At 39.1% G+C, this 13,248-nt stretch overlaps 1 protein-coding gene across 8 annotated transcripts in view; it reads left to right on the top strand.

Moving 5' to 3' along the window:
- The window catches only part of RECK (reversion inducing cysteine rich protein with kazal motifs), a 51,051-nt gene that overhangs the window by 36,371 nt on the left and 1,432 nt on the right, over nt 1–13,248 (top strand). For 3 of the 8 annotated variants that reach the window (XM_059474743.1, XM_059474760.1, XM_059474791.1), the window contains 7 exons: nt 1,901–2,089; nt 5,529–5,651; nt 6,101–6,272; nt 8,324–8,516; nt 9,603–9,873; nt 11,122–11,195; nt 12,340–12,495. In XM_059474743.1, coding sequence (XP_059330726.1) covers nt 1,901–2,089; nt 5,529–5,651; nt 6,101–6,272; nt 8,324–8,516; nt 9,603–9,873; nt 11,122–11,195; nt 12,340–12,495 — 1,178 coding nt within the window. Of the gene's footprint in view, nt 1–1,900; nt 2,090–5,528; nt 5,652–6,100; nt 6,273–8,323; nt 8,517–9,602; nt 9,874–11,121; nt 11,999–12,339; nt 12,496–13,248 lie in introns of those variants that run through there. The other 5 variants (XR_009418648.1, XR_009418650.1, XM_059474751.1 and 2 more) reach the window with 5 other exon arrangements.

A 13,248-nucleotide genomic window follows, 5' to 3' on the forward strand; every position in this document is an offset into this window, starting at 1 on the left:
TGTAGTGCAGCAGACAGAGGCAGGGGGGCACGGAGATAAAGCAGCAGCTACCACAGCCACTCAGGCTGCAGCCAACACCACAGGCTCGAAGCCAGCAGCTAAACCAGATGATGAGCCTAAGCCACTGGCAGTTGCTGCAGGAAAAAAGCACACAAGCAAAACCAATCGGCCAGTGACTGACGATGATGATCCAGGGGAAGGACCCTCAACAGCAACTGATACAAAAGCCAAAGTTAACGCAACTGACACAGCATCAGAAGCCAATATTGAGTCCTATTCCCTGAAGGACCTTCGTGGCCTAAGGAAGGATGACACCCAACAACCTGATGAATCCATAATTAGTTGGCTGGTCCATCTCTGAGATGCTGCAGGTGAGGCTACAATTCTGGATGGCACTGAAGCCAGGCATGTGGGATCCCTGTCGCAGGATCCTGTCATTGACCAAGGAATGATGAGGGGAACTAACCCTCACAGCCTCTGGGTGCGGGTCCTAGGAAGTGTAGCACAAAGATACCTGTGTGCAGACGATCTCTATATGCAGCAAACCCAGTGGAAAACCATAGAACAAGGGATTCAACGCTTGAGGGAAATGGCAGTGGCAGAGATTGTCTTCTCAGATGATGTAAACACTGTAAATGCAGACTTGGTACCATGCACATCTGTGATGTGGAGAAAACTTGAAAGATGTATTTGTCCTGGTTTAGAGCAAATTTGGGAGAGAATCCCCAAAGGGGCTCCAGTAGGAAAGCAAATTCAATCGGCCCCTCCCCCCAACCGGTCCGGGAGAAAATACCTCCTTGGAGAAAAGTGGAAAAAAACTGTTTATTAAACTAGAAAACCTAAACAATATTAACCAATAAAACCCCTTGCTGCTCCAAAAGAGATGACAAACTGAGAAAACCCCGTCCCCGGGTTGCAGCTCAGCTCACTCAGTCTCTGATCAGTCCCTCTGGTGCTGGGAATGTCTCAGGCCAGGCCTGGCCCGGGTGGGCCACAGGTGCAGCTGTCAGTGCTCTGGTGGGTGTTCAGTCCAGAGCAGGTTTCAAGAGGTCCGAAGAAAATGGAAAAAACCACAGTCCAGGAAATTTCTTTGCCTCAGCTACCTAAAAACTAACTAAAGACCAAAAAGAGCTCTTGTTGACAGACAGCTCTGTCTTGCTGTCTGTCCATCCACAGACAACACAGTCCAGGAGCAGGAACGTGGAGGAGTGAGAGCAGTGTCTGGAAAAAATAAGCTGTGCGCTTCTCTCCCTCCTTCACTCTCTGCAACAAGTCTTAAAGGTGCAAAACTTATTATTCAGCATAACAGAACGAGATGATTGGGGGTAAAAGCATCATATAGTCAACCTAGGACATTATTTTTCCTTGCAATTTTTAATTTCTTTTTTGTTTTCCAGTCTTTCTTTTTAAAATCTACTTTTCCTGCTTTTTCTCCCTTTTTCCTCTCCTCACATGTCTTTTAAAAATCTTTCAGTGTTAACTTAAGAGCTACAAGTAGAGAAGAAAGGCACAATAAAATATGTCAGAGACGGCAACTGACTGGGCTTTGCTTGTGAGACCCTTTAATTCAAATTCTGTATTGGAGAGGGTGAAGCATGTGTAGTGTTTTTCACATAACATGTTTCATACTACTACAGAGCTGGAAAATTAAAATACATGAGAATTACTGTAATTTCATGTCTGTTTCTCAAAAGTAACATGGCACTTCACAACTTTGTCTCAAGCAGCTATCTTCTATTTTTGCTGCTTGTTGCCTTGAGGAAATGGGTGAATGTAAGGGCAAGAGTAAGGCTGCTCAAGAACACTATGTTTTTTGCAAGTCAGTGTAGTAATTAATTTCAATAATGGCACTTGCCCACATGTTTACCATTCATGAACTAAAATTTTTCCTTGCATGCAGGCTGCAAACTGGGAGAAGCCTCGGATTTTATTGTCCGCCAAGGTACGCTTATCCAAGTTCCATCCTCAGCTGGTGATGTTGGCTGCTACAAGATTTGTACCTGTGGACACAGTGGCTTGCTGGAGAACTGTATGGAAATGCGTTGTGTTGACCTCCAGAAATCATGCATTGTTGGAGGACAAAGAAAAAGTAAGTAACAGAGAGCAGTGATGCATCCTGCACCTGCTCCTTACCTAAGGAATTTTGAGCTACGTGAGAAGATACAGAGGATCTGAATTCAGAATTTATGAGAAAATACAGAAGCTGATGGTTGCATCCCTGTCTTTCATACTGGGTTAAGTCTTACATATGCTGGAGGGTTCCGTTGTTGAAATCAGTACTGAGCTGTGCCTGTCTCAATCACAGTCCTGTGTGAAGGGTGTTCTCAGTGCACCATTTCTTTTTAGCATGGGATGGTTTCCTTACTAGCTCCAAATGATTGGTAAGGGGTTGTTTTGGCTTTGTTGTGGGCTTTTTTCTTCCTTCCAGTGGCTGGTGGTATCTGGACCCGCAAATTCCCAAGGTTTGTGTTTCCACTCCAGTGGCTGGCACAAAGACCTCTTTCCCTACTTGCTGATTCATTCCCCTTAAGTTTTGTTAGTACTCATGCACATATTCAGAGTAGGAAGCACACATCTTAAAAGTGTAAAAATACAATTGGATAAAAATATAGGATAGGTTGTGGTGATCAAGTATAGGGTTCAGTGGGAAGGGCATACTGTCTAGATACCTGCCTACATTGAACCATTCCCTTTTCCCCTCTTCCCTTTGTTTTCCCATACATCTTCCTGCTTGATTCATCTTAATTAATCTCCTTCATCATCTTGATTCATTTCCTTTTTTTTGGCTCTTCCACTAAACAGCCTCTAATAAGATTTGCACAATCTCAATGTTAAATAAGAATTATAGTTTAAGATATCTATCTATGAGACTAATATATGCCAAAAAATAAACATGTAAGCAAATACATGATGATGATGAAGGTGTATTGAACACTGTGGTTTTTTAAAGTCTTCCTCACCATGGCAGCTCCCTATTTAGAGTTTAAATTGGCATGGGTAACAAGGATTTATTGGGTTCTACCTAATCTGACTGTCAAAGGAGTTCAAGGAGATGTGACAGGTGATGCTTCTTAGAAGATTATATTGATTTATTTTCAGATTTACTCTTCACTTGAGACCTTTAAATGGGTATTTTTGTCATGCAAACTGGCATTATAATCTTGGGAAAAGAAAACAAAGAACTTCTACTAAGGTAGGAGAAAACTTAAGAAAGGTCTTGCATATAAAGTGGAGTCTGTGCTGAGCTGTGACCTGTCTGAATTTGGTGTCTTTGAATCAGCAAGCAAGAGATATTCTGCTAGTGAACAGTTACATATCTCAGCACTGCACATTGTTTAGTGTCTGTAAATCAGCCCTTTAAAATACTGTCAAGACTGTTGTCCAAGCAGAGCTAAAGGAAAGTAAAAATATCTAATAAGTCCAAAATAACTGAGGTTTCTTTTTTACCGTTATATGAGTTATTTTCACACTAAGTAAAACTTAAGAAGCAAGGCACTTGCTGTAGTTTCATTTGTCACAAACATAATTGTCAGATTGGGAAGCAAACCTAAGTCATGAAAGAGCAGGAAATTGGGATATTATTTTCATCACTCAGGAAAGTCTGCCTGCAGTATTCCAGGGAATGGAATGGGGGATTTTGGAATCTCTTTTTTGTTGTTGTTTGTCCAAAGAAGATAAAAGGCAGCCAAACACACTTAAAACTTTTCTTTTGGGTTTTGGATTTTGGTTTTTTTTCAGAGTCAGTACTATTCGATCATGGAAGCAGAACAATGAAAACATCTTAACATTAAACATATATTTGATGGGCAGTTGTAGAAAATATCTTGTGAAAGTGGATACTTTTTAGATACGGTTCTTAACAAATGCAGTTTTTAAATGATGACTGTAACTTTTTATGGACCGTTCTATCCAACTTGCAGTTTTTCAGATTATTTGTGAAAATAATCACAAAGATGTTGGATGCTGTATTTGTATTTTATGGTTTCACAGTGTACAGATCTCACTTGTTCTGGGAACACAATATGTGTAGCTGTAGGTATTCAGTAAGTGCTGTCCATTTAAAAACAAACAAACTGCCACAACCCCAAAACTAAACAGCTTCCTCTTTTGCCATAGTGACTTATGAAGTGTTTGTGATGATTAAGACTCTAGCTATTATGTAATAAAAAATAAAAATTACTAGGTTCCAAATTTGCTAGATGATGCATTGAAAGCAAAGAATTAAATGTTTATGGTCACCATGTAAATATTTTGCAGTAACTACATTTCATTGGTTTATATGTCAGTCATAAAAAGCCAGGGTTTAGACATAACATCTGAACTGTGTTTTTTAAAACCATTCTCTATAAAGAAAACAACTCTGAATGTTTTGAGTGATGCTGGGGTTTTCTGTGTTGTGGGTTGACTCCAGCCAATGAAATGATTACTGATAAGGAGAGGTTGCTGTGTGCACTCTTTGACAGTGAAAGACAATAGCCCTGCACAGTTTTCAGGTGGATCCTAAGTACTGGATCTCTGGTACTCTGAAGAATCACCTGAGATCCTGTGTTTGGCATTACCTTCTAAGCTTTTCTTCCCTACTGGCAAATTCTCTGCTCCTTTGAGTAGTACTGTGATGTAGAGAGCTTTTTGTGCTACAGAGGCTTTCTCTCCCACCCCCTCTTGTTCTGCCCTCATTTGTCTCTGAGCACGTCTTCTGAATTGCTCCAGTGCTGAGGGGTTTCCTTGTGCCTGTGTAATACTTTCTTTAAAATTCTAATTCTCAATCTCAACCCTTTGAAAAGAGATGAGAGGGAATTACCTTATTCTGTAAGGTAATTACTATTATGTTTTCCTCAAGAGCTGTGTACTTTTTGGTAGTCTTTGATAACCAGCTTGGTTATGGATAGATCAGAGTCTGTCATCAACGTGAATTGATTTGATACAAAACACACATCACAGTGAAGGGCAGTCATATGGGCAGTTCAGAAAACCAAACTGGAGTTGCCAAATTGAAGAAAAATCCCCTAAGTTTGCAGTTTGATTCTTAGATTCAGGTGTTAAAATGTTACTGACTTATAAAATACATTCCAATTCAATGAAGGCTGGAATGAAGCATTAGCACTTTTACCTCATGACAAACACATACAAATTGCGCTTTATGTGTGAGACTGAAAGTTTAGGAGGTATATGTAAATTCAATTTAGAAGAATGTGTCTTTACAAAAGCTTTATCTTAAAGAAAACATGAAACTTGCTAGCCAGGATTTATTATTCTTAAAAAAAAAAACCAAACAGAAAACCTAATTTATACAGGCTTTGAAAGGACTAAGTCCTTGCTTCTGTGGTTAACTAATTAATCAAAACCACAACTTTTCCTGTATGTGAATAAAGCAAAACTTGAAATCTATTAAAAAAAAAGATTGAAATTTCAGTGGGAAAATATACTGAAAAGAGAAATTACAGAAGCAATTAATGAGAATGTAATGCATATGAATATGTAGTCTTTGGGTGTATTTGAATTAATTGTATGTATTTATTTATTTGAAGGCCATGGAACGTCCTTTAATATAGATTGCAATGTCTGTTCCTGTTTTGCTGGAAACTTGATTTGTTCCATACGTCAGTGTCTATCTGAGCACAGCTCAGAGGATGAACGTCGGAAGTTTACAGGTAACTTTCCAAACCGTGAAAATTCCAAGTTGAGTATTTTTAGGGCAGGAATTATGAACTAAATTCTTTCTGCAGTATTAATGGAGGGCACCCAATAATTTGTTATTACTATGGTTCTTTAACAATTTTTTTTTCTCATGTCCAACCTGCACTGCAGGAAGAAAAATCAATACTGAGAAATAAACCCTCAAGTAATACCTAAAAATAAGTAGAGACAGAGTGCACTAGGGATGAGAGGTAAGGAGTTTAGGGGAAAAATGGAGAAAGCTGAGTAGAGTGAGCAAAGGGGCAGGACACAAACTTCCCTTCTTGCTGCTTGTGATCCAGCATTGCTAAATTGCAGGTGGGAGAAAGGGGCTGAAGGCAGAGATGCCTCAGTGATTCCTTTTGTATCTTGTGTCATGGAAAATGAGTGTGCACCCAGTCCCTGTTCTGTGTTGCTCCTGCAGGTCTGCCCTGTAACTGTGTGGACCAGTTTGTCCCAGTCTGTGGCCAGAACGGGCGCACATATCCCAGCGCATGCATAGCTCGCTGCGTTGGGCTCCAGGACAACCAGTTTGAGTTTGGATCGTGTATTTCCAAGGATCCTTGCAACCCAAACCCTTGTAATAAAAATCAAAGGTAAAAGCAGAATATGTTTTTCAGTTTTTCTTTGGCTTCGTCCACTCATAAAGCAGATTTACGTGTTCTTTGAACGTGTTGTATATTGTAGCATTCTACTTTGGGCCTAGTCCAATAAAAATAACTGTTTGAAGTAGCTGCTTTTTATTTATCATAGTTAGTAATATTGGACTGTAATAACTTGCAGTGCTTGATTCCAGTTTTGTAGTGCTATGCCAATTAAATTCATTATGCAGATCTCGCTTCAGCAATAAAGGAGATTTCACATACATTTTCAAAAGTGGGAGAATCAGGTTTTGTCAAAATGGCAATAACTGCCATTTTACTTCTTTGTTTCACACCTTCTTTTACTAGTTTACAAAGAAGACCCAGATCTGAATTCAAGACTTGGAGTCACTCTTGCTTATTCAGTCAGTAATCTGTGCTTTTTGTCTCTAAAATAGGAAAATATCAATCACCCTTTTTTTCTTAAACTGAAATCTTGTGAAAACTATGTCTGTACAATCTCTGGTTTTTCAATATCAATAAAGGAAAATCTGCATAGACAAATATATTAAAACAAAAATATGCTTTGTACTAGTGTCAGGCAAAAAAAAAAAATTGACCTTTCTTACAGAGATCAAAGTCTGTGGCTCACAATATTGGTCTCTGTCTTCAATTTTCCCAGTGTTGTGCAATATTGCAGTCTCCTTTGAATTAGTGCTTTTTTCTTTTTTGAAAGAAAACCATCAAAATAAGTTGTGTAATATTGTGCTTTCATGAAAACTGATTGTAGCAATTTTAGGGTTTTTTCCTTTTTCTGCACTTAAAATGCCATGATGGAGAAAAACACTGAGAAAACGCTGTTGTTTTGTAGCTGTTACAGCCATAATGGCATGCAAAATTGGAATTTCAAAGCTGCATTGTGGATAAACATTTTTTACTTTTTATGTTTGAAATTTGTAGAGTACATAGAGGCTTTCCATTTTTTCAAAATACCATTATACTTAGAACCTCAAATTGTAGTTTCAGTAAAGGACTGTACACAATACATTTTTCTGGGTCAGTTTGATAATGTAGCTCAAACTGAACATGCTCATCTGAAGGTGCTCCTGATGCACTTGGAATGTGTTTAGAATCTTACACTCCACTTGTGAAGTGTTTAAATCTCAGAATTTCCAAGCATTCCCTAGTACCAAAGGCGTGTCTGTAATGCATGGGAGTGCAGCACTCAGAGAAATAAGGAGTTATTGTGCATTATTCAGTGGTGGCAGCACTGCTGTGATTTATGGAAGGTGGGAGTTGTCCAGAGAGCCATGAGAGCTTTCATCAGCCTGCTCAGCAGGCTGCATTGGCTGGCATTCCTCTAGCAGAGGGATGCCTTGCAGGGCCTATGCCAAATGCTTTGCAGCTAAGATCATGGAAGGTACATGTTTAATACAAAGGGGAAAGAAATTGTGCTGGTTTTCGGTCTTTACTTGTCTGTGAAGGCTGCAGAGGAATGGATGCCAAGAAGGTGTAAATAGGAGATTTTTCTGTTTGTTTGCAGTCATCCTCTAGGTGGGATGCTGTACAGTATCCCAAACCTCCAAAGCTAGAATCCAATTAGATAGTTGTAATTGAAACCATACAATCTTGTAGGTCTTGTTTTCACCCTTTTCTCAGAGAAGGGTGAGTCTAGACCTCTGCAACGCTGTTTCCATGTTTTCTGTAGCCTAGCTGTTCTTAAATATTCATTTACAAAATGAAGTAAGGGAGTAGGTAAGAAGTTTATCCACGCCTTTCTCAATAATGCATTGAAAAATGCCTGGTAAAAGATAAATGTTAGTGGAAACTGCAGTTGTGTTGACATACATTGAGTAAGCATGGTGTGAAACTTCCAGTTTTGTGATGAGACTTGGAAAGGGCTAATCAGAGCGTTCTACTGCTTGTATTTCCTGCAGCTCTGCTGAACCACGGGTAGTTCTAAAGCACTGGAGAAAATTTCACTGAAAATAGTTTCCCTCAATTTTTGAGAATTAAAAACAAAATAATCCCATGACATGACATCAAATTATTATGACTTTCTGCAGGTGCATACCAAAGAAACAAGTGTGCTTGACCAGTTTTGAGAAGTTTGAATGCAGCCAGCATGAATGTGTGCCAAGGCAGTTAAATTGTGACCAGACGCGGGATCCTGTTTGTGACACAGACAATGTGGAATACACTAACTTGTGTACTTTGTACCAAAAAGGAAAAACTTTGGCATACCGAGGACCTTGCCAGGTAGGAAGTGGTTCTGGCAATAAGTATCAAATCTTCTTTGTTCCTTGGTGTTCAACTTAACAATTTTTATTTTTATTTTTTTAAATATTGTTTGCTTGTTTGGGTCTTTTTTATGTATTGTTTTTGGGGTTTATAGCCAATAAAAAGTAGTAAAACTTATTTTTAACTAGTATAAAAATAATGTCACAGTCTTCAGAATTTTGTCAAGTGTTTCTCTGCTTTAGTTAACAGTTGTCTCAAAACCAATCAAAAGCTCTACTTATGCTTTCTTGGGGGTAATACTCTTGATATAAATATCTTCCTATATATATTGTTAAAGCTTGCACGCTAAGGTGTGTTTGCAGTAATCAGTGCAGTTCCTTGGTCACTTAAATGCTTCTTACCAATTTTAACTCGTTGAAATATAAAATAATGCCCAGTCATACAAAGTCTTTAGCTTTTTGTGTGATTGTGCCCCATGTTTACCAAGTTCTTTGCTCAGGATCTATTTACATACTAGGCAGTCTGTAATAATTTCCTAGTTAGTCTGCATTGGATTAGTCTTCATATTAATGCTTGAGAAGGATTAAAATTAGGTTTAGGTTTTGCATCCCACCGCTCTCTACAGTGGTGTTAGACAAGATGGTTCTGTCACCTTACAATAACATATACACAGATATAAGTAATATAGGTAAATAAGTGATATATAAAAATATACAAGAATGTGTTAGAAACACATGTGCATGCCCACTAAATTTTAAGCACACAAAGCCACACTAAGATGAATTAATAAATTACTAATGAGTTGTTTAATTATTAGTAGAATAATTTAAGTTATAGTGAAATTATAATTATTTGAATTTATTTCATAGGTTAATTTAAATATGGTCATTTTATTTAAATATTGCACAGAACAAATGTTTTTAGTTTCTAAATATGTTTTATTGTGCATTTCTCAGACTCTGTCACCTTCTTGAAGTACTTACCTTTTCATTTATGGCCCATTCATAAACTGGCAGGTTACTTCCTATGGATTTCCTACCTTTGCAAAGGTTTGACATTATTAGCAGTGAGTTCCTATTAACTTTGCCTTTCCCGGTGTTGAAGCGCCTCGGCAGTTGGTGCGGCGGGGCCGAGCTGTGGCTGCAGGCCTGCCGTGTGTTTCAGCCCTTCTGCAGGTCGCCGGAGCCCGTGTGCGGGCACAACGGGGACACGTACGGCAGCGTCTGCGCCGCCTTCGCCGACCGCGTGGCCGTGGACTACCCGGGGCACTGCCAGGCCGTGGGCGCGCTCTCCAACCGCGGCTCCCACTCGGAGTGCGCCTTCGTCAGCTGTCCCCAGCTCTCTGCCGCCGCCTGCAAACCCGTCCTGGCGCCAGGTGGGCCGCTCACCGCAGACAGGGCACAGTTCTCCAGGGCCATGCTTGGAATAAAACGGGCTTTGACGTGTTGTATGAACGTAAGCATAAAGCGATGGCTCTGCTTAGGGCTAGAACCAGCCAGTATCAGGACTCAGATAAGTAAACCTGAATTGGAAAGGCCTTGGCTTTAGGGGGATGCTCCTTCGGTCTCTTAGAGACTGGCAGCTGGGATGAGTGTGGGAGAAACGAATGAGTTCTGTGATATCCAGGGTAGGATGCTTCTAGGAATCTGGTGAGTAATTTTTTGGAAGTGGCAGCACAGATAGCACATTGGAATGCTGAGCTGTCATCAGCATCGGGTTCCCAGAAGGGCAAAGATGGTATTTAGTTAGTTAGGAGACAGAGTAAAATACCATATGTATTCACAGTACTGTGGAAGACAGCAGGAATAGGTTTGCAGTGTGCTGGTTTGAACCAATTTTTTATTGTTTCCACAAGTGCTTCCTTTATGAAGCAATAACTAATCACAGGTAATTCACAGAGCAAGAAAAGCTCTGTTCTTAAAATGAAAGTTTCATTTATTTTCCTCCTTTCTTGCCCCCTTTGAAAAAGGTCTTTGTGCTTTGTAGTCACATTTAGTACTGTAAATGTCACTCTGTGAATGTGAATTACATAGAAGTTGGTGAGTGGATTTAATATGCAGCCATGGATAGAGAGTTGAAATATTATTCCTTTGGTTTCTGACATGATGAGGAAAACCAGTAGGAGAAATATAACATCTGTTAGAAAAGCACTTTTCCTCCCTTGTTATCTAAAGGTTTTACTCTCCAACATGGTGTAAGTGCAGAAATTAATGCTTGCAATGTGCATAAAGCTTCTGTCATGTCCTAGCTATATCAGCTCTTGAAATCCTTCAATTCTGTAGGTGATATGCATGCATCCATACCAAATCTTACGGTACACACAGTGCCTCCAGTTTTTAGCTTACAATAATGAAGGATCTTAAAAGGAGTGAAAGTTCATCGTGTTGCTTCATGCTGATAGTAGTAAAAGTGTGTGGAAAGGGGACAGATTTTGCATTATAAATGTTTTCAGTATTAAAATAATATTAGAAATGTGCAATTCTGCTATCAAATTGAAACACTTACTTTGTTTTGGTAATTTTGCTATTTTCATGCTTCGTTAATATTCAAATTTTGACTCTTGCTTACTTAAAAGTGAAAAGACTACTTGTTTTTATTACTGAGATTTCTTTAATTCACATAGGAGCCTGCTGTCCACTATGTGCTGGAATGCTGAGAATCTTATATGACAAAGACAAGCTGGATAATTTTGCAAGGGTAAACAGTTCAATCATGCCTAATGTTAAATGGTATATGAAAAGTCAAGTTACAGTGCACTTCCTCCGGAAAGGTTAACATGTTATAAAAACCATTATTTTTTAGTTGTTATTTGTGATGGGGTTTTTTTCCTTGTACTGCTTATACTTTCCTTTATTTCTTTATCTGAGTCATAAATTGAATTACAATGCAAAGCAAAACAGAATTAGAGTAGACACAAACAAGCAGACTCAGGTTTGCAGTTTGTAATACTGCAGTTTGCAGTTTTTGACTTGTAATAATGCAGACAAATTATATGGAAACAGCATCTATGACTCTGCTGCTTTCCTGTCAGAGATTTTGTGTTTGTAGGTGCTGTGTATGTGTGTTGACCAATTTTGCTGAATAACCGTGTCTGTTGGGTCATGAAGCATCCTGGAGTGGTGTCCAGTTGTCATCTCTAATGGTACGAGGGACACAGTGGCTACTGCAGCTCCTCAGTTCATACATTACAGCATGTGACCGTGAATTTTTAGTTTCTGATAGAAGCCTTTTTTAGTTGAAGAAATGTATTGGTCTTACTCAAGTAGTTGGTGATAACTACACTCACCTACTAAGCACCCTAATACCTGGATTGTAATGTCTGCCTCTTTTAGTTCAGACAGCTGGTTCATGTGAGAAAAAACTGCTTCGAATACTACAGAGTTCTATAAATCTAGGGCTGCTCTGCCTCTTGTTTTCCAGTGTGGGAGCACAAACCACTGTAACAGATAACCAGTTACATTATTTTGAGGTATGTGATGCACAGACACACAAACCATGAAGATGGACAACACATATCAAAATCACACAATATAAGAAGTAAATCATTTCCCTCTTTCTTTCTTTCCTTCACTTTTTTCTTTTTTTGTTTTTATTTTTAATTCTTTTACATTTTTGGAGGGGTTGGTTTTCAGGTTTTTTTAGAATCAGTGAATCATTTCTTAGAATGATGTTTTAGAAGCATTGAATCCTTTAGGTCTTTTGCTAGCATTTAGAGTAGAGTTTGGAACGGAGTAGTTTAATGGCTGAAACACATTTTCTGGCATGACATAATGTTATAAAACTGAGGAGGAGAATTTTCCATAATATCACTTCATCCACAGAGTTCTTTGTTTTCCTCCAGGTAACAAATAAAAAGCCAATAACGGTACTTGACATACTTGAAAAAATCCGCCTGCATGTGTCAGTGCCACAGTGTGATGTGTTTGGATACTTAAGCATAGAATCTGAAATTGTGATTCTCATCATTCCTGTGGATCAGAACCCCAAACCATTGCAGGTAGATGATGTTGTTATTTTATTTACCCAGCAATTATTTCCTTCACTTTTGTACATGTAGGATGGTGCTTGTTTCTCAGGCAGATATGTTGTGTGTAATTTGATTGCTCATGCCCTGTTATGTCCAACTCAGCTCCAACTTCTGTCGCCTTCTCTAGCAGAAATAGCCCAAAATGTTTCCATGACTTAGGAAATAAAGTCTTGCCAGCCTGGTCAGTTCTCACTCCATCTGCAGCAGGTGCTGTCAGATGCCTGGGGGAAGGAGAACTCCAAAATCAGAGGCCACCACTGCTTACCTCATTGGTGGCACCCATTGCTGAGCTAGACGCTCCTCAACTTTCAAAGCTTTGGACCTCCAGATATTAAGTTTCTCAAGTTTAAACTTCACCAGAGGCAGCTTCCAATGCTTTTAAAGAGACTTATTAAACTAAATTCCTTTCTAGGGTGCAGTAGAAAATGAAGTGGAAAAAATTAATTTCCTAACAGAAATTCATTAATATCATCATGTCAGTGGGGGAGTGGAAACCTGTGGTTTCCCAGGTTCTGTTACTTCCATTCTTTTCTCCCTTTCCCATAAACGAAATCAGTTATCTCTCATTTGGAAGGAAAATCCCAGGAAGGAGAAAATCTGGGTTTTTCCACCATTGCAGACTTCAAGGACGTAAGTTGGTCAATAAGGAAGGAAGTCCTCAGTTTTAGAGGCACTTTCTTTAGTGATAATTCACTGTGGGCTTTTTTGCATCAACATTCAAAA

The sequence above is a fragment of the Ammospiza nelsoni genome, chromosome 1 (assembly GCF_027579445.1).
Source record: "Ammospiza nelsoni isolate bAmmNel1 chromosome 1, bAmmNel1.pri, whole genome shotgun sequence".
Taxonomy (NCBI): Eukaryota; Metazoa; Chordata; class Aves; order Passeriformes; family Passerellidae; genus Ammospiza; species Ammospiza nelsoni.